Raw genomic sequence first — 22,900 nt, 5'->3', positions numbered from 1 at the left:
GGAAAGTGAGAGTGAAGGACTAGAGGGCAGTGGGAGCGATTCAGATAGGGAAGATGCTGTGAGAGGCGGGTGAGACCTGATATTCAGCTGGGAATGACTAAAACAGTAAATAAACACAAGACATATATATACTCTATTAGCCACAACACAACCAGGCTTATATTTAATATGCCACAAATTAATCCCGCATAACAAACACCTCCCCCCTCCCGTCCATATAACCCGCCAATATAAATCAAACACCCGCACAACACACTCAATCCCACAGCCCAAAGTACTGTTCACGTCCCCAAAGTTCATACAGCACATGTATTTCCCCAAAGTTACGTACGTTACATGCACATAGCGGCACGGACGTACGGGCAAGCGATCAAATGTTTAGAAGCCACAGCTACGCAGCTGATTGACTGAAACGCACGGTACCGCGTCTGCATATCCAACTCAAAGTCCTCCTGGTAAGAGTCTCTGTTGTCTCAGTTCTCCACAGGCCAATGGTAAAGCTTGACTGTCATCTTTCGGGAATGTAAACAATGAAACACCGGCTGTGTACCGGAAGTAGCAGACGAGTAGCGTGACGTCACAGGTTGTGGAGCTCCTCATATATGCACATTGTTTACAATCATGGCCACCAGCAGCGAGAGCGATTCGGACCGAGAAAGCGACGATTTCCCTATTAATTTGAGCGAGGATGAAAGATTCGTGGATGAGGAAAGTGAGAGGGCAGTGGGAGCGATTCAGATAGGGAAGATGCTGTGAGAGGCGGGTGAGACCTGATATTCAGCTGGGAATGACTAAAACAGTAAATAAACACAAGACATATATATACTCTATTAGCCACAACACAACCAGGCTTATATTCAATATGCCACAAATGAATCCCGCATAACAAACACCTCCCCCCTCCCGTCCATATAACCCGCCAATATAAATCAAACACCCGCACAAAACACTCAATCCCACAGCCCAAAGTACCGTTCACCTCCCCAAAGCTCATACAGCACATATATTTCCCCAAAGTTACGTACGTGACATGCACATAGCGGCACGCACGTACGGGCAAGCGATCAAATGTTTGGAAGCCGCAGCTACGCAGCTGATTGACTGAAAATCACGGTACCGCGTCTGCGTATCCAACTCAAAGTCCTCCTGGTAAGAGTCTCTGTTGTCTCAGTTCTCCACAGGCCAATGGTAAAGCTTGACTGTCATCTTTCGGGAATGTAAACAATGAAACACCGGCTGTGTACCGGAAGTAGCAGACGAGTAGCGTGACGTCACAGGTTGTGGAGCTCCTCATATATGCACATTGTTTACAATCATGGCCACCAGCAGCGAGAGCGATTCGGACCGAGAAAGCGACGATTTCCACATTAATTTGAGCGAGGATGAAAGATTTGTGGATGAGGAAAGTGAGAGTGAAGGACTAAAGGGCAGTGGGAGCGATTCAGATAGGGAAGATGCTGTGAGAGGCGGGTGGGACCTGATATTCAGCTGGGAATGACTAAAACAGTAAATAAACACAAGACATATATATATATATACTCTATTAGCCACAACACAACCAGGCTTATATTTAATATGCCACAAATTAATCCCGCATAACAAACACCTCCCCCCTCCCGTCCATATAACCCGCCAATATAAATCAAACACCCGCACAAAACACTCAATCCCACAGCCCAAAGTACCGTTCACCTCCCCAAAGTTCATACAGCACATATATTTCCCCAAAGTTACGTACGTGACATGCACATAGCGGCACGGACGTACGGGCAAGCGATCAAATGTTTAGAAGCCGCAGCTACGCAGCTGATTGACTGAAACTCACGGTACCGTGTTTGCGTATCCAACTCAAAGTCCTCCTGGTAAGAGTCTCTGTTGTCCCAGTTCTCCACAGGCCAATGGTAAAGCTTGACTGTCATCTTTCGGGAATGTAAACAATGAAACACCCTTTCACAGTGTGGCTGTGCTTGTGTTGCTGCAGCCGACCGCAATACACCGCTTCCCACCTACAGCTTTCTTCTTTGCTGTCTCCATTGTTCATTGAACAAATTGCAAAAGATTCACCGACACAGATGTCCAGAATACTGTGGAATTTTGCGATGAAAACAGACGACTTAATAGCTGGCCCAAAATGTCCTCTACAATCCGTGACGTCACGCGCCGACGTCATCATACCGAGACGTTTTCAGCAGGATATGTCGCGCGGAATTTAAAATTGCACTTTAGTAAGCTAACCCGGCCATATTGGCATGTGTTGCAATGTTAAGATTTCATCATTGATATATAAACTATCAGACTGCGTGGTCGGTAGTAGTGGGTTTCAGTAGGCCTTTAAAGGGGCCCTATTACAAACAACTAACTTTTCTTACCTATTGGTACCTGCTGTTGTGTATTTGGGATCTGCATAAGTCCTGAAAATTTGAACTCAAACCATGGAGGCATTGCAGGGATATTTATAAAATAATCTTGCCTTCCTTCATACTTCCTCTAAACCAGACCTGGGCAAATGAAGAATTAAGGCCCGGGGGCCGCATGCGGCCCGTTGAGCTTTTCAATCTGGCCCGCCGGACATTCCTAAATAATTGTTTTAGATGTTTAAGATGGAAAGTGTAGCTGCCATTATGATGTGCAGTCATGTCTTCAACTATACTAAGTCTTTCAATGCTTGGAATCTGCACGATATACTAGTTACTATGGTCATCTAATTAGTTACTATGGTCATCTAATTAGTTACTCTGGTCACTATGAGATATCTCAGATTGTAGGTGGGGTTTTTTTACCCTTTGCGTTCATATTTCACTATGTTTGTTGCATTTTTGGTTGTGTTTCGGTTGATTGTAAAATATGTTGTCAATATTCAATGTTTTATCCTTCATAGTTAATATAGTAAAGCCCACATTCTTTATTTTCATGTACATTCTGGGTGTCTCATTCAGTAAAAAAAAAAAGTCAAATTCCATTCTGTTTTTTAAGGCGGTCTGTCATAACGTTTTTAGCTTTCAATGTTTATTGTGAGGTTTTGTATTAGTGTTCCTAAAAATAGATATACCGGCCCCCAGACACACGTTTTTATCTAAATCTGGCCCCTCGAGTCAAATAATTGCCATGGCCTGCTCTAAACGGTCCGTTTGAAATTTACACAACCAACGACGTCACCGGTTAGGAAAAACGTCACCGATTCATCCATATATGGCAGGGGTGTCAAACTCATTTTAGATCGGGGGCCACATGGAGAAAAATCTACTTCCCAAGTGGGCTGGACTGGTAAAATCACGCCACGATAAATTAAAAATAAAGACAACATCAGTTTCTTTTCCTCGTTTAAAAATAGAACAAGCACATTCTGAAAATGTACAAATATTAATGTTTTTTTTTTTTTTACACTTACATGTTGCGGTTATTTGTATTCTACCTTTATTTGTTGTTATTTATACTTTCTGAATAAGTTATGTGATCATGTTCATCAGTCCATGAATACCATGAATTTTACCGTTTTACCATTTTACCATGAATTGATTAACAAGTTGAAACATTTATTGGGGTGCTACCATGTAGTGGTCAATTGTACGGAATATGTACTGTAGTGTGCAATCTATTAATACAAGTTTAAATCAATCAATCAATCAAAGTCAACTCATTGGTGTTAATTTTCAATCTATCAAGATAAAAAAATAATATCAAAATCAAATTACAGGATGTTATTTATGTAGTTTGCCCATTTTCCTAACTTATTTACTAACATGTGGTTTATTATTGTTTTACATATGTAGCATAATCTACATAGATACAAATAATTGCTATTACGACATCTAGTGTATATTGTAGCGTCCCGGAAGAGTTAGTGCTGCAAGGTGTTCTGGGTATTTGTTCTGTTGTGTTTATGTTGTGTTACGGTGCGGGTGTTCTCCCGAAATGTGTTTTGTCATTCTAGTTTGGTGTGGGTTCACAGTGTGGCGCATATTTGTAACAGTGTTAAAGTTGTTTATACGGCCACCCTCAGTGTGACCTGTATGGCTGTTGACCAAGTATGCCTTGCATTCGCTTGTGTGTGTGTGTGAAAAGCCGTAGATATTATGTGACTGGGCCGGCACGCAAAGGCAGTGCCAAAAAGGTTTATTGGCGCTCTGTACTTCTCCCTACGTCCGTGTACACAGCGGCGTTTTAAAAAGTCATATATTTTACTTTTTGAAACCGATACCGATAATTTTGAAACCGATACCGATAATTTCCGATATTACATTTTAAAGCATTTATCGGCCGATATTACATTTAAAAGCATTTATCGGCCGATATTATCGGACATCTCTACTGCTAACCCTATGGAGCGTCACAACGGCTGCGATGGCGAAGAAGGCTGCAGCAGAAAAGGGTCCCCAGTCGTCTTGGACTCCATGCCACCAGTCTCCCCATGTTAAACAAAATAACGCACAGACATCCTCCATAAAGGGATACCCCCCCTACCAGGAGGATTGTCATACTCGTTCAAGTGACCGCCGATGATTTTACCATTTTAACATTTTGTATGTTGGCAAAAAGTGTTTTATCACGATTCATTTTATTTAAAAAAATAAAATAAAAAAAGTTTACGAATCGAAATGTTGCTTCTGGCCTGACCTCTCGTTTCAAGGCACTCCAGGTGTTTCCTCCAGTGAACACTGATCTCCCGTACCAGGCTCTCACTGTCTGGGGTTGAATTCTGAAGCTGCTGCAGCCTTTTCTCCAGGGTGTGTGAGGCCTCCAGTAAAGGAGCTGGATCTGTGAAAGCACACAAAACAACAAAGATGACCTTCAATTCACACTTGGTCTGCGACATTTACCAGCAATTCTCAAACTGTTCGGGGACCCCCAGACATACTTGCCAATCTTGAGACCTCCGAATTCGGGAGATGGGAGGGGGTTTGGTGGTAGCGGGGGGTGTATATTGTAGCGTCCCCGGAAGTGTTAGTCCTGTAAGGGGTTCTGGGTATTTGTTCTGTTGTGTTTATGTTGTGTTACGGTGTGGATGTTCTCCCGAAATGTGTTTGTCATTCTTGTTTGGTGTGGGTTCACAGTGTGGCGCATATTTGTAACAGTGTTAAAGTTGTTTATACGGCCACCCTCAGTGTGACCTGCAGTGACGTGCGGTGAGGTTGATGGCTGGTGAGGCACTGACTTCATCACAGTCAGATTTACAAACATATGAACCCTAAAGAGTATCTTATTCACCATTTGATTGGCAGCAGTTAACGGGTTATGTTTAAAAGCTCATACCAGCATTCTTCCCTGCTTGGCACTCAGCATCAAGGGTTGAAATTGGGGGTTAAATCACCAAAAATGATTCCCAGGCGCGGCGCCGCTGCTGCCCACTGCTCCCCTCACCTCCCAGGGGGTGAACCAGGGGATGGGTCAAATGCAGAGGACAAATTTCATTACACCTAGTGTGTGTGTGACAATCATTGGTACTTTAACTTAACTTTAACTTTACACATACAAACTGTAGCACACAAAAAAGCACATTTAATAAAAAAAACGTTATTATGGTCTTACCTTTACTTAGAAATTAAGTCCATGCGCCGCAAGTAAAGCCCTCACTTAAACTTTCCACGTGCAAGATTGAATCTATTTAAAAAAGTGTAACCGAGGGTTTATAAATGTCGCCTATACTGTATGAAACTACAAAATAACAAACACGGAGGCTCCAGTTTACACGAGGACCACTTTATTTACCTTCTTTCAAAAACCTCCGCAACGTGACATCACTTCCGCTCTTAGCGCCTTCAAAATAAGAGCTCAAGGCATATACTGTATAACAGCGCATAACAGGAACTTAACATCACAAAGAGGAAAGCCCATGAAAATAGGTTACAAAAATTATTTAATAAGAAGCCAAAAAGTGCAAAAACAATAATGTTCGTGTTGGAGGAGTTGTGAATTAGGTACACCTGCAGTCTGCAGGTGTATATAATGTTGTGCCCCTGCAGTCATTCACAACTCCTCCAACACCAACATTATTGTTTTTGCACTTTTTGGCTTCTTATGAAATATATTTTTTAAATAGATTCAATCTTGCACGTGGAAAGATTGTGCCTCAACTGGCTGCTGTTCACCGTACCGTCTCTTCTCAGTATTTGAACGGCAAATGTGAAAATTCAGCGATTTTGAATAAAAATAATCTAAAACTGGTGAAGTTAAATGGAAAATAACTTTATAGTATAATCACTGGATACATATAACAATTTAATTTTTTTTTCTTTCTTTTTACATTTTTTTCTTTCCATTTTCTAGTGACTGCACGTCACTGGTGACCTGTATGGCTGTTGACCAAGTATGATTTGCATTCACTTGTGTGTGTGTGTGTGTGTGTAAAACCTGCATATATTATGTGACTGTGCCGGCACGCTGTTTGTATGGAGGAAAAGCGGACGTGACGACAGGTTGTAGAGGACGCTAAAGGCAGTGCCTTTAAGGCACGTCCCCATTATTGTTGTAGAAATCTGGAGAAATTCGGGAGAATGGTTGCCCCGGGAGATATTCGGGAGGGGCACTGAAATTCGGGTGTTTCCTGGGAAAATCGGGAGGGTTGGCAAGTATGGCCCCAGAGGTCATTCTGTCAAATACTTCACTGCTTAAAAACGGAAAAAATATACATTTTTGTAAACTAAAACAGTGCTTTTTTATTATTACCAAATTTTGTGGCAATTAAGTTAGCAGACCAATAATTTAGGTACTTATAAATACAACGATAACATTCAAAAATATGGAAAACAATCCACAACAAATTATCATAATTATTGAAAAAAACCCTGCAACAATACAGAACTCAGAGAATGTTAACAACAACAACAAAAAACAGACTTTCTTGTGTAACCTATTTATATGGACTTGCCTCTTTGTGATGTGAAGTTCCTGTTATAAGCTGTTATACAGTATATGCCTTGAGCTCTTATTTTGAAGGCGCTAAGAGCGGAAGTGGTGACACGTTGTGGTGGAGCGGAGTTTTGAAAACAAACGAAATAAAGTGGTCCTCGTGTAAAACTGGAGCCTCCGTGTTGGTTATTTTGTAGCTTTATACAGTATAGGCGACATATATAAACCCTCGGTTACACTTGTGTTGTATTGTTGGCACTCATAATTCCGGGGGTTCATGAATGCATCTCGCTCACCGTTTCAGTTGATTGGTGCATAATGAGGAAGTGTTGTTGCTGTTGTAGCTAGCACTAGCAGTGTTGTCTCTTAAGGCTTTTCTTGGCCTTAAAATAAGTATATTCTCACTAATAAGAAGTGCACTTTTCTTGGTAGAAGAAAAATGAGACCTTTTTGCTCAATATGTTGAAAAGTATTCTTAAATTAAGTAAATGCTGGTGCCATTATCTTGACATAATGATATGCGCTCGTCATTATGATTTTTTTTTTTTTTCCAGGCTTGAAGTAAGAAATTATTACTTTAAAAAAGTAGTTTTATACTTGTGAGTGTTGATGACACAGCTTTGCAACAGTTGATATTCTAGTTTCAAGCATGTTTTACTCAATATAGGTCATCAAATCTCAGTTACAAGCTGTAATATCTTACTGAGATCATTTAGGACCAAAACTAGGAATGTCCGATAATGGCTTTTTGCCGATATCCGATATTCCGATATTGCATACTTGCCAACCTTGAGGCCTCCGATTTCGGGAGGTGGGGGGTGGGGGGGCGTGGTCGGGGGTGGGGCGGGGGCGTGGTTGAGATATATATATATATAAGAAATACTTGACTTTCAGTGAATTCTAGCTATATATATATATATATATATATATATATATATATATATATATATATATATATATATATAAATAAAAGAAATACTTGAATTTCAGTGTTCATTTATTTACACATATACACACACATAACACTCATCTACTCATTGTTGAGTTAAGGGTTGAATTGTCCATCCTTGTTCTATTCTCTGTCACTATTTCAGAACACACACATTATACAAATATACATTATAAAATCAATAAGAAAACGGGAGCTCTAATTTGGGAGTCTGAATTAGGATCAGAAGTTCCTATATAAACATTGCGCACTCACGTCGCCTCTTTGTATTGATTACTGCAGCTGTGCACTGGATTCATTCACAAATACAAACTACAACTCACAAACACTTTAGAGTTAGGCTCCACCATCAGAATGTGTACTTAAACTTATAAAGATCACATGGATATTATTCAGTGAGTTGATTCACCAAAACTAACCTGTTATACAGGAAGAAAAAGCACACAGGACGTTTCAATTGTTCACACTCTGGTCGCGCTCATCAGAATGACAAGACACTTCCGGTCTGCAGGTGATAGCATTCAATTGGGAAGAAACGCCCTACTGCCCCCTACTGACCAATGTGAATACTGATAAATGTGTAATGACAGCTCCAAAAACGAATTCAAACCACAAAACAAAATAAATAAATCAACACAAAAATGTGACACATTATGGGTGGGTCACATATGCATGTACAGTAGATGGCAGTATTGTCCTGTTTAAAAGTGTCACAACATTGCTGTTTACGGCAGACGAACTGCTTTACGGTAGACGAAGATTTGACTGCTGTTGTTGTGTGTTGTTACCGCGCTGGGAGGACGTTAATGAAACTGCCTAACAATAAACCCACATAAGAAACCAAGAACTCGCCCTCGATCATTAGCTGTTTATATTGTGGGAAAGCGGACGTGTGAACAGGCTGTCAACACGTCACTCAGGTCCGCATGGAGCTGGAGGGGGCGTGGCCTCCAGCTCCTCCTGAATTTCGGGAGATTTTCGGGGGAAAATGTGTCCCGGGAGGTTTTCGGGAGAGGCGCTGAATTTCGGGAGTCTCACCGGAAAATCCGGGAGGGTTGGCAAGTATGCGATATTGTCCAACTCTTTAATTACCGAAACCAATATCAACCGATACCGATGTATACAGTCGTGGAATTAACACATTATTATGCCTGATTTGGACAACCAGGTATGGTGAAGATAAGGTCCTTTTTAAAAAAAAAATAAATAAAATAAAACAAGATAAATAAATTAAAAACATTTTCTTGAATAAAAAAGAAAGTAAAACAATATAAACACAGTTACATAAAAACTAGTAATTAATGAAAATGAGTAAAATTAACTGTTAAAGGTTAGTACTATTAGTGGACCAGCTTATGTGTGCTTACAGACTGTATCCCTTGCAGACTGTATTGATATATATTGATATATAATGTAGGAACCAGAATATTAATAACAGAAAGAAACAACCCTTTCGTGTGAATGAGTGTAAATGGGGGAGGGAGGTTTTTTGGGTTGTGTTTTTTATGTTGATTTAATAAAAAGTAAAACACTAACATAAAATCTGCTTAGTGAGAAGAATGATCTTATCAGACAGAAAATAAGCAAATATCACCCTTATTTGAGATATTTCATCTTACTTAGATTTCAGTTTTTGCAGTGAGCTGCATTTTTAAAAAGTCATAAATGTTACTTTTTGAAACCGATCATTTCTGATATTACATTTTAAAGCATTTATCGGCCGATAACATCGGCAGTCCGGTATTGTCGGACATCTCTAGAGCTAATACGTGATAAAGAAGGCAAAGATACAAAGTGACAGTCTTAAGAGCCGAATATACACCTAAACAAAGTGTAGAAAAGTCTGCTCCTGAAAAGGTTGTAAAAAGAGAAAAGGGGGGGGGGAAAAAAACAAGATTCTTTAGCACAACAGAGGAGCTATTTTGCAATGCATGCGTGGCAGCACGGGGCCCATGGGGCCAACTAGGAGGCTGCTTCTCAGCTAACAAGTCTCCTCTGTATCATTTGATCATTTAAATTATTATGCCAGGAATCCTCAGGAGGCAGCTCAGCACTCCACATCACACGGCTGTTTTTAATCTTTGCCTTCCCTTTCTTCCCCTCCCCAAAAGTTCAACAGCTCAGAGAGAGAGTTGTGTACCTGCCTGCCGAACACCAAAGGAGGTGACTTCTAGTGGCAAAGCACAGAGAAGGGAGCTCAGGGGAGCTCCTTGACAAGGCAAAGACGAGGCGAGGCGAGGCGCCACGCACGCCCTTAAAAACTCTAAAAGACGAGGAAAATCGCTTCTTTGCTGCACAAACTTTTCTCCGGCAGCTTTTTATCTTGCGCATCTTAAGACTCGTGTGTGGATCCACATCTCTCGTGTGGGCACGGACTCCACTGACATGTCACACAGATGGCAAATAAACGGCAATGTTGAAATGGTGGCAATGCATTGCAGCGCCTTTTTCATCAGAAAAAAAACAACATTTTGCACCATTTAATTCATCAAACTATTTTTTTCCCAGGACCGTTTACAGTCAAACATTGTCTGCTCTCATTGTTGCACCGAGTGTGAAGATATTGCATCAGTCACAAAGGACATCACTATTAGGGGAAAACCTCTTCCAAGACAAACAGGAGGACTTGAAGCATCGATCCACCGTCACAGAAAGCAAGCACTTTATCAGTCCTCCTTCCATATATCCTTTCAACTTTCACTCATCAAAGCACCACGATTATAGAACGGGATCTATCTCGCCGCCCGGAATCATCAATCAGCGGCAGGGGAGTAAAGTCGAGTCCGATTTTAAAGCTAAGGGATATAAACTTAAAGGGGAACATTATCACCAGACCTATGTAAGCGTCAATATATACCTTGATGTTGCAGAAAAAAGACCATATATTTTTTTAACCGATTTCCAAACTCTAAATGGGTGAATTTTGGCGAATTAAACGCCTTTCTAATATTCGCTCTCGGAGCGCATCGGGAAGCAATCCGCCATTTTCTCAAACACCGAGTCAAATCAGCTCTGTTATTTTCCGTTTTTTCGACTGTTTTCCGTACCTTGGAGACATCATGCCTCGTCGGTGTGTTGTCGGAGGGTGTAACAACACGAACAGGGACGAATTCAAGTTGCACCAGTGGCCTAAAGATGCGAAAGTGGCAAGAAATTGGACGTTTGTTCCGCACACTTTACCGACGAAAGCTATGCTACGACAGAGATGGCAAGAATGTGTGGATATCCTGCGACACTCAAAGCAGATGCATTTCCAACGATAAAGTCAAAGAAATCTGCCGCCAGACCCCCATTGAATCTGCCGGAGTGTGTGAGCAATTCAGGGACAAAGGACCTCAGTAGCACGGCAAGCAATGGCGGCAGTTTGTTCCCGCAGACGAGCGAGCTAAACCCCCTGGATGTCTTGGCTCACACCGTCCCTTATGCCACCGAAGATGATCAAGAGAGAATATCGACCCTAGCTTCCCTGGCCTGCTGACATCAACTCCAAAACTGGACAGATGAGCTTTCAGGAAAAGATAGCGGATGAGGGTATGTCTACAGAACATATTAATTGATGAAAATTGGGCTGTCTGCCCTCTCAAAGTGCATGTTGTTGCCAAATGTATTTCATATGCTGTAAACCTAGTTCATAGTTGTTAGTTTCCTTTAATGCCAAACAAACACATACCAATCGTTGGTTAGAAGGCGATCGCCGAATTCGTCCTCGCTTTCTCCCGTGTCGCTGGCTGTCGTGTCGTTTTTGTCAGTTTCGCTTGCATACGGTTCAAACCGATATGGCTCAATAGCTTCAGTTTCTTCTTCAATTTCGTTTTCGCTACCTGCCTCCACACTACAACCATCCGTTTCAATACATGCGTAATCTGTTGAATCGCTTAAGCCGCTGAAATCCGAGTCTGAATCCGAGCTAATGTCGCTATAGCTTGCTGTTCTATGCGCCATGTTTGTTTGTGTTGGCATCACTATGTGACGTCACAGGAAAATGGACGGATGTATATAACGATGGTTAAAATCAGGCACTTTGAAGCTTTTTTTAGGGATATTGCGTGATGGGTAAAACTTTGAAAAAAACTTCGAAAAATAAAATAAGCCACTGGGAACTGATTTTTAATAGTTTTACCCCTTCTGAAATTGTGATAATGTTCCCCTTTAAGTCCATAAACAAAATTAACCCCCCCGTCAAAGTAAAGCGAGTAAGATCCTTTCAAAGGATGGAGAGATCTACACTTCCTGATAAATTTGTAACAAGCAGCGACTAATTGATGTCATTTATAATCAACTCGGATTTCCCCACAGAACACGCGGCAGGCTTACACACACACAAACACATGCGTCCACAAAAAATATACGCCACACACACATACCCCACGCCCCCATCCAACGCCCATGACACGAATCCTTTAGGGGGGATGGACGGATGGGCAGCGCCTGAGGAGCTGCAGCTAGCCACCGTAGCCCCGCACTCCCTCCCCTCTGTTGCAAGTCTCGAGATGTATGTTGTAATATGTATATGTGCATATTACAAGTAAGTACCGTATTTTTCGGAGTATAAGTCGCACAATAAAGAAGGAAAAAAAACATATATAAGTCGCACTGGAGTATAAGTCGCGTGTCAAGTTGATCAACAGATTGTATTATTTTCCAGTGTAATGACAGTACTGAAATGAAGGCAAAAAGGGCATTAATGGGAGCTTTAAAAAAAAAAATAAGAAAAAAATAAGTAACTAAATGGTTACTTTTCACAGTAACGCATTACTTTTTGGTGTAAGTAACTGAGTTAGTAACTGAGTTACTTTTTAAATAAAGTAACTAGTAACTGTAACTAGTTACTGGTTTTCAGTAACTAACCCAACACTGCTCTTCACCACCTCAATAATTGTGCTCTGGACATTGCATTGCTGCAACATCAACGTAACACCCATCAGACATCTAACTGTTCCCACCCCCACGTCCCTCTTATCGCCATCTTCCTGACAATGCTAAAATGTAAACTATTGTCAACCTGCACATCAATGCAGTTTCTATTCCGCTGGACAAAGCTCAAACAAAATCTCCTTGACATGTATGACTTAAGTGTTGTTATGACCAGTATTGGGACTAACGCGTTACAAAGTAACGCGTTACTGTAACGCCGTTAGTTTCGGCGGTAACTAGTAATCTAACGCGTTATTTTTTTTATTCAGTAATTTAGTTACCGTTACTACATGATGCGTTACTGCGTTATTTTACGTTACTTTTGATGTAGTATCGGCTAGAAACAGAAGCGCTGCGGTGTCGTTCTTCTGAATCTTCCTCTGTCACAAGCCGGAGAGAAGAAAAGAGGCGCGGTCTATGTGTGTGTGGGTGTGGGTGTGGGGAAAAAAAGTTGTTGGCACGTTCAGTCCACACACTGCGTGGTCATGGCGAGCAGAGTAACGGAGGAGCTTGAACGCCCCCGCCATTGAATCGGTGTGTTTATAAGTGCAGACTCGGTTGTGCAAAACGAGGGTTTTAAACACATGCTGAACGTGCTTGAACCACGTTACGACATCCCGTCGCGCACCCACTTCAGCAATAAGATTGTGCCAGATCTTTATGAGCAGGAGAAGAAAAAAGTTGTGGATGAACTATCCCGAGCATCAGCTGTTGCGCTCATGACAGACGGGTGGACGTCCAGCGGAACTATAAGCGCTCACTTCATCACAGCAGACTGGGAGATGAGAAGACACGCCCCCTCTACGAGAGTCACCTTGCGCAGGTACTGACACAAGCAGTGGAGGAATGGAAGATAAAGATATCCCAGTCACATGTGATAATGCCAAAAATCAAATAATTACAGAGAATGAGGCAGGACTGGGACCACAGATAGGTGCTTTGCACATGTAGTGAATTTGGCATCACAGAAGGGAATCTCAGTCAATAGGATGGAGCGCCTCCTTGGGAGGATCAGGAAGGAGGTTTCCTACTTCCACCCAAGCACAACAGCTGCTCATGTGCTTAAGACAAAGCAAGAAATGCTAAAGCTGCCTACTCATAAGCTCATACATGATGTCCCAAAGAGGTGGAACTCCACTTATGATATGTTGGAGCAGCAGGCAGCTATATACAAATGTCACCCTGTCTGATGATGATGTGAGAGTGGCAGATGAGGTCCTCCAGGTGCTTAAACCCCTCAAAAGTGTTACATCTCTACTGAGCACTGAAACGTCACCATCTGTGTCAATGATCCTTCCACTGAAAACAAGGATTCTACAATCCATGGCTCCAAGTGTGGAAGACAGCAGCATCACTCCAGATGTCAGGCTTTATTTCACTACCTATGTTTCAAGGAAGATGATGTGCCTTCTAATGTTGCACTTTAACTTGTTTTTTATTAATGGTCATTGGTCCAAGTTTAAAGAAAGGAGGAATGCCTTTTTATGTTGCACTGTTTTTCATTAATTATGTTAAAAGGAAAAGAAAAATGCATGTCAAGTTGATCAACAGATTGTATTATTCTCCAGTGTAATGACAGTACTGAAATGAAGGCTAAAAGGGCATTAATGGGAGCTTTAAAAAAAAAAAAGAAGAAAAAAATAAGTAACTAAATGGTTACTTTTCACAGTAACGCATTACTTTTTGGTGTAAGTAACTGAGTTACTTTTGAAATAAAGTAACTAGTAACTGTAAGTAGTTACTGGTTTTCAGTAACTAACCCAACACTGCTCTTCACCACCTCAATAATTGTGCTCTGGACATTGCATTGCTGCAACATCAACGTAACACCCATCAGACATCTGACTGTTCCCACTAGTGACGTGCAGTCACTAGAGGCAGGTGAGGCGGGGTCTCACCTGCCATCATGGAAAGAAAAAAAATTTAAAAAGAAAAAAATATATATTAAATTGTTAAATGTATCCAGTGATTATACTATAAAGTTATTTTCCATTCAACTTCACCAGTTTTAGATTATTTTTATTCAAAATCGCTGAATTTTCACATTTGCCGTTCAAATACTGAGAAGAGACGGTGCGGTGAACAGCAGCCAGTCGAGGCACGTCACTCAGTGCCTCAACATGGACGAACTCGGCTAACTGCTGGCCTGCTGTGCAGTGAGACCGTATTGCTATATGAACTATATTATACATTTCCATAGTTTAGTTAGCTGAGGTATATAATGTACAGTGTATTTTGTCAACAACTGTATGTGTGTAAAGTATTTCTTGTGCTGAGCGATCATAAAACGGCTGCAAAAGACGCACTGGCTGAGGCTCGCCTCCTGCACCCCCGCCGTAGAATGCACGGTAACTAAAGCCCACACTTAAACTTTCCACGTGCAAGATTAAATCTATTTAAAAAAGTTATTTCATAAGAAGCCAAAAAGTGCAAAAACAATAATGTTTGTGTTGGAGGAGTTGTGAATGACTGCTGGGCCACAACATTAGGTACACCTGCAGGCTGCAGGTGTACCTAATTCACAACTCCTCCAACATGAACATTATTGTTTTTGCACTTTTTGGCTTCTTATTAAATAACTTTTGTAACCTATTTCTATGGGCTTTTCTCTTTGTGATGTTAAGTTCCTGTTATGCGCTGTTATACAGTATATGCCTTGAGCTCTTATTTTGAAGGCGCTAAGAGCGGAATTTTGACACGTTGGAGTGGAGCGGAAGTTTTTGAAAGAAAGTAAATAAAGTGGTCCTCGTGTAAACTGGAGCCTCCGTGTTTGTTATTTTGTAGTTTCATACAGTATAGGCGACATTTATAAACCCTCGGTTACACTTTTTTAAATAGATTCAATCTTGCACGTGGAAAGTTTAAGTGAGGGCTTTAGTTGATATAACACTCCCATCAGGGGGTTCATTAATCCAGCACAACAGCGGCGCATTTATAAGTAAAGGTAAGACCATAATAACGTTTTTTTATTAAATGTGCTTTTTTGTGTGCTACAGTTTGTATGTGTAAAGTTAAAGTTAAGTTAAAGTACCAATGATTGTCACACACACACTAGGTGTAATGAAATTTGTCCTCTGCATTTGACCCATCCCCTTGTTCACCCCCTGGGAGGTGACGGGAGGTGACGGGAGCAGTGGGCAGCAGCCCATTTTTGGTGATTTAACCCCCAATTCCAACCCTTGATGCTGAGTGCCAAGCAGGGAAGAATGCTGGTATGAGCTTTTAAACATAACCCGTTAACTGCTGCCAATCAAATGGTGAATAAGATACTCTGTAGGGTTCATATGTTTGTAAATCTGACTGTGATGAAGTCAGTGCCTCACCAGCCATCAACCTCACCGCACGTCACTGGTTCCCACCCCCACGTCCCTCTTATCGCCATCTTCCTGACAATGCTAAAATGTAAACTATTGTCAACCTGCACATCAATGCAGTTTCTATGCCGCTGGACAAAGCTCAAACAAAATCTCGTTGACATGTATGACTTAAGTGTTGTTATGACAATGACAATAAAGGAATTGATTGATTGATAAATCATGTAAGTCTGTGTCATTTTCTACCCTTATTTATGCATGTCGGAATTGAGATCATAATGAGTGAAATAATTTGTTTAGGGCAGGATTGTACTTATTTTTCATTTTTAAACAGCAATAAAAAGGACTTTTGAACATATGTTCGACAGGCCAAAAAACAACATTGTACGTATATTTCAAGTGAATATGCATATGTATAATAAAAAGCTGCATAATCACTCCCCATACAGCAATAGATGATCTCATGTTGTTACAATATTGGATACTCTTGTTAAAAAATGCCAAAGCATCAAATGATAAAACTCATGCTGTGTGTTTTGCAGTCTTTTTTCGTAACAGCGTGGTCACAGACTTGACAGTCACGCTGATGTCAGCATTCTAGTATGTGCTGTCAGCCATGCACGTCAACTCTGCAGCCTGCAGCCTCCCGTGTCATCCCTTCTCTCGTGTCACCCCGCCTGCGCTGCGGGTCGCATGTTTGCCAAGGTCGTTTCTTCCAAGACGCAGGAGGACGTTAGGAAGTGTTTAAAGATAACATGGGAGATTTATTCTCCACTTGCAGAAGTCAAAATACGAACCAGCGTGCTGCTGGGAACACACAAGATGCTCAAGGCTGTACTTAACTCAGCATAAGAACAAGAACTAAATAGCGTGAAAACCAAACGTAGACTGTTGTGATTAGTGAGCAAGACAGCTAGCGAATCATGTTTAAACAGCTTTTTGATTACAAACCCCGTTTCCATATGAGTTGGGAAATTGTGTTAGATGTAAATATACACGGAATACAATGATTTGCAAATCCTTTTCAACCCATATTCAGTTGAATATGCTACAAAGACAACATATTTGATGTTCAAACTTTTGTTGCAAATAATAATTAACTTAGAATTTCATGGCTGCAACACGTGCCAAAGTAGTTGGGAAAGGGCATGTTCACCACTGTGTTACATGGCCTTTCCTTTTAACAGCACTCAGTAAACGTTTGGGAACTGAGGAGACACATTTTTGAAGCTTCTCAGGTGGAATTCTTTCCCATTCTTGCTTGATGTACAGCTTAACAGCTCAACAGTCCGGGGGTCTCCGTTGTGGTATTTTAAGCTTCATAATGCGCCACACATTTTCAATGGGAGACAGGTCTGGACTACAGGCAGGCCAGTCTAGTACCCGCACTCTTTTACTATGAAGCCACGTTGATGTAACACGTGGCTTGGCATTGTCTTGCTGAAATAAGCAGGGGCGTCCATGGTAACGTTGCTTGGACGGCAACATATGTTGCTCCAAAACCTGTATGTACCTTTCAGCATTAATGGCGCCTTCACAGATGTGTAAGTTACCCATGTCTTGGGCACTAATACACCCCCATACCATCACAGATGCTGGCTTTTCAACTTTGCGCCTATAACAATCCGGATGGTTCTTTTCCTCTTTGGTCCGCAGGACACGACGTCCACAGTTTCCAAAAACAATTTGAAATGTGGACTCGTCAGACCACAGAACAGTTTTCCACTTTATATCAGTCCATCTTAGATGAGCTCAGGCCCAGCGAAGCCGACGGCATTTCTGGGTGTTGTTGATAAACGGTTTTCGCCTTGCATAGGAGAGTTTTAACTTGCACTTACAGATGTAGCGACCGACTGTAGTTACTGACAGTGTTTTTTTTAAGTGTTCTTGAGCCCATGTGGTGATATCCTTTACACACTGATGTCGCTTGTTGATGCAGTACAGCCTGAGGGATCGAAGGTCACGGGCTTAGCTGCTTACGTGCAGTGATTTCTCCAGATTCTCTGAACCCTTTGATGATATTACGGACCGTAGATGGTGAAATCCCTAAATTCCTTGCAATAGCTGGTTGAGAAAGATTTTTCTTTAACTGTTCAACAATTTGTTTGTTGACAAAGTGGTGACCCTCGCCTCATCCTTGTTTGTGAATGACTGAGCATTTCATGGAATCTACTTTTATACCCAATCATGGCACCCACCTGTTCCCTATTTGCCTGTTCACCTGTGGGATGTTCCAAATAAGTGTTTGATGAGCATTCCTCAACTTTATCAGTATTTATTGCCACCTTTCCCAACTTCTTTGTCACGTGTTGCTGGCATCAAATTCTAAAGTTAATGATTATTTGCAAAAAAAAACAAAGTTTATCAGTTTGAACATCAAATATGTTGTCTTTGTAGCATATTCAACTGAATATGGGTTGAAAATGATTTGCAAATCATTGTATTCTGTTTATATTTAAATCTAACACAATTTCCCAACTCATATGGAAATGGGGTTTATTTATTTGGTTGAAATACAAATAAATACCTAAATATTTAGATTTTGATTGTGAAGCATGTCATCCATCAAATTGTGCATCATAAAAATGAGAATAGATTTTACGGTAAAACAAATTGGGAGCTCAGTCGCCAGAATTTTACCTAACATAAAAAAACAGTAGTACTATTTTTCCATACACAATAATTCACTTTAAAAACAACATGATAGATTTTATGGAAAACTCATGCTTGTTTTTCTTTACCACAAAATCTACAGATTTATTTTTTTACTGTGTATGTCAAAAAATATATAATAATCAAAAGAATAGGCACATGTGTAACAATATCATGAGAAGAATAATTGTTATACTCGTATATTATTCACTGTTACAATCGGCCTTCTAAAGGTAGCCATAACTGAGATGTGGCCCTCAATGTAAACCTAGTTCATAGTTGTTACTTTCCTTTAATGCCAAACAAACACATACCAATCGTTGGTTAGAAGGCGATCGCCGAATTCGTCCTCGCTTTCTCCCGTGTCACTGGCTGTCGTGTCGTTTTCGTCGGTTTCGCTTGCATACGGTTCAAACCGATATGGCTCAATAGCTTCAGTTTCTTCTTCAATTTCGTTTTCGCTACCTGCCTCCACACTACAACTGTCATATCTGTGTAATCATGTTTTGTTTAGTTATAGGACTCTTTAGTTTCTGTCTTTTCACTCCCTTGTCTTGTCACCATAGTTACCCATTAGTTTCACCTGTCATGTCACGCACCTGTTTTGAGTCACGCACCTGTTGTTAATCATGTCTGTGTTATTTAAGCTTTTCATTTTCTGTTGTTCGTCCTGGAGTCATAGCCTCTCTAACCCTGCTATCCCCGCATTTATGCCCCCTGTCACACTCTGTCCACCTCTGCGCACTTAATGTCCATGCCAAGTAAGTTTGTTTATTATTGCCACAGTTAGTGTTTTTTTTGTTGTTCATAGTTTTTTGCCCCCGTGCAAGTCTTTTGTTTTCGTTAGTCAAGTTTGTACATCCGCCTTGAGCGCGCCTTTTGTTCCTTTGAGTATTATTATTAAAAATGTATTTACCTTCACACCATGACCAGTCCAATTCACTTGCACCTCGGGAGAACAAACCAAGCCATAGTCCAAGTCATGACAACAACCATCCGTTTCAATACATGCGTAATCTGTTGAATCACTTAAACCGCTGAAATCTGAGTCTGAATCCGAGCTAATGTCGCTATAGCTTGCTGTTCTTTCCGCCATGTTTGTTTGTGTTGGCTTCACTATGTGACGTCACAGGAAAATGGACGGGTGTTTATAACGACGGTTAAAATAAGGCACTTTGAAGCTTTTTTTAGGGATGGGTAATATTTTGAAAAAAACTTCGAAAAATATAATAAGCCACTGGGAACTGATTTTTAATGGTTTTAACCCTTCTGAAATTGTGTTAATGTTCCCCTTTAACACATTACCGTAAAATATCAAATAATATTATTTATCTCATTCACGTGAGAGACTAGACGTATAAGATTTCATGGGATTTAGCGATTAGGAGTGACAGATTGTTTGGTAAACGTATAGCATGTTCTATATGTTATAGTTATTTGAATGACTCTTACCATAATATGTTACGTTAACATACCAGTTGGTTATTTATGCCTCATACAACGTACACTTATTCAGCCTGTTGTTCACTATTCTTTATTCATTTTAAATTGCCTTTCAAATGTCTATTCTTGGTGTTGGCTTTTATCAATTACATTTCCCCCAAAAATGCGACTTATACTCCAGTGCGACTTATATATGTTTTTTTCCTTCTTTATTATGCATTTTCGGCCGGTGCGACTTATACTCCGAAAAATACGGTATATATAATGATACACTTACACAGTATCTAAGATCGGTGCTCATTTTCTGTGGAATTATTGTAAAATATGTGCAAAGTCTGTCTAGGTTAAAAAAACGCTACTCCCATTTAGGATTGTTTTTCCACAATTCAAGTTGTTTCATCACTTTGGTGGAGCAATAATGAGGCTGCGGTGTCGTAGTTGCGTCCCCATGTTGTCCCTGAGCGACTGCAGCCTTGAAGTGGAAGGTGTAAAGTCCGTCAGTTTACAAAGTCTGTCAGAGGGTGCATGGTCCCATATCGTTTGTGCACGAGTACAGGTGTGTGGGCGTGGGAGGGAAGGTCCAGGGTTTTGTGCAGGTGTGGTTCAGTCCGTCCTGGCCTGTCAGCGATATACCATCATTAGGTGGCGTGGGCGCAGCAGGGTGCACCATTACGTCTCTCCGTGTAATTACGCTCTGACATAATTAACCCAGCAAGCCCATTAGCCAAGCAGTAGCTGGCTGAAGAGAAAGGGGGGAAAAAAATACTATAATTATTTGTTGTGAACATGTTAATGAGGCCAGCTGTGTTCCCATCATACAACACGAACAAATTAATTTACAAGGCTGCGCTCAAGGGTTTTTTTTTCTTTTCATTCAAAACAGTATTGTTTTTTCGCTGGGAGTGGACTTCAAGGTCCATAAACATTGTTCCGCTGCTGCTGCAACAACCAGTAAGAGTGCTGTAATACTGCCGTCAAGGACTCAAACTATAGGCGGCCACAAGTCTGGGGGTCTAGTTTCAACTTCGCATCTAAGATAGTTCCTACGCTCAGTCTTTGATGGGAAAATAACACAGCATATGCACAAACATGCCTCTTTGTGGTGCAGGTGTGAAGTAAACATGCTTCAGACATTTAAACAAAGTTAAAGGGGAACATTATCACAATTTCAGAAGGGTTAAAACTATTAAAAATCAGTTCCCAGTGGCTTATTATATTTTTCGAAGTTTTTTTCAAAATTTTACCCATCACGCAATATCCCTAAAAAAAGCTTCAAAGTGCCTGATTTTAACCATCCTTATATACACCCGTCCATTTTCCTGTGACGTCACATAGTGATGCCAACACAAACAAACATGGCGCATAGAACAGCAAGCTATAGCGACATTAGCTCGGATTCAGACTCGGATTTCAGCGGCTTAAGCGATTCAACAGATTACGCATGTATTGAAACGGATGGTTGTAGTGTGGAGGCAGATAGCGAAAACGAAATTGAAGAAGAAACTGAAGCTATTGAGCCATATCGGTTTGAACCGTATGCAAGCGAAACCGACGAAAACGACACGACAGAAAGCGAGGACGAATTCGGCGATCGCCTTCTAACCAACGATTGGTATGTGTTTGTTTGGCATTAAAGGAAACTAACAACTATGAACTAGGTTTACAGCATATGAAATACATTTGGCAACAACATGCACTTTGAGAGTGCAGACAGCCCAATTTTCATCAATTAATATATTCTGTAGACATACCCTCATCCGCGCTCTTTTCCTGAAAGCTGATCTGTCCAGTTTTGGAGTTGATGTCAGCAGGCCAGGGAAGCTAGGGTCGATAGGGGGTTTAGCTCGCTCGTCTGCGGGAACAAACTGCCGCCATTGCTTGCCGTGCTACCGAGGTCCTTTGTCCCTGAATTGCTCACACACTCCGGCAGATTCAATGGGGGTCTGGCGGCAGATTTCTTTGACTTTATCGTTGGAAATGCATCTGCTTTGAGTGTCGCAGGATATCCACACATTCTTGCCATCTGTGTCGTAGCATAGCTTTCGTCGGTAAAGTGTGCGGAACAAACGTCCAATTTCTTGCCACTTTCGCATCTTTGGGCCACTGGTGCAACTTGAATCCGTCCATGTTCGTGTTGTTACACCCTCCGACAACACACCGGCGAGGCATGATGTCTCCAAGGTACGGAAAACAGTCGAAAAAACGGAAAATAACAGAGCTGATTTGACTCGGTGTTTGAGAAAATGGCGGATTGCTTCCCGATGTGACGCCACGTTGTGACGTCATCGCTCCGAGAGCGAATATTAGAAAGGTATTTAATTCGCCAAAATTCACCCATTTAGAGTTCGGAAATCGGTTAAAAAAATATACGGTCTTTTTTCTGCAACATCAAGGCATATATTGACGCTTACATAGGTCTGATGATAATGTTCTCCTTTAAGTGTTGTAGTTTGTAATAGTAATTATTTTAAATTTTGACGCCAGTATGTCACTTTTACTGTAAATGCATATTGGCTCCAAATATCAGTTATCGGCCTCCTTCACTACTAGTAATCGGGAAAAAAACCATTTCGGTCGATCTCTAGTTTACACTAAAGCCTTGGTAACACTGGAGGTCAATTCCCATTTTTTGCCCATATGCGACCTTTATGGGATGTTTTCTATGTAGGGATGATGTTTGATAAAAAATTATCGAGTTCGAGCCCATTATCGAATCCTCTTATCGAACCGATTCCTTATCGATACTCTTATCAGACAGGTTGTTGTATATGGAAGAAAACAC

The 22,900-nt window shown here is 41.0% G+C and overlaps 1 protein-coding gene across 1 annotated transcript in view; it reads right to left on the bottom strand.

The window, feature by feature from the left end:
- LOC133595358 (homeobox protein cut-like 2) overlaps positions 1-22,900 on the bottom strand; it is a 328,330-nt gene that overhangs the window by 48,027 nt on the left and 257,403 nt on the right. Inside the window, exon 5 of the mRNA XM_072914271.1 lies at positions 4,615-4,755. Coding sequence (XP_072770372.1) covers positions 4,615-4,755 — 141 coding nt within the window. The remainder of the gene's footprint in view (positions 1-4,614; positions 4,756-22,900) is intronic.

Source organism: Nerophis lumbriciformis, linkage group LG12, assembly GCF_033978685.3.
Source record: "Nerophis lumbriciformis linkage group LG12, RoL_Nlum_v2.1, whole genome shotgun sequence".
Lineage (NCBI taxonomy): Eukaryota > Metazoa > Chordata > Actinopteri > Syngnathiformes > Syngnathidae > Nerophis > Nerophis lumbriciformis.
This window is presented reverse-complemented; position numbering and strand designations above follow the sequence as displayed.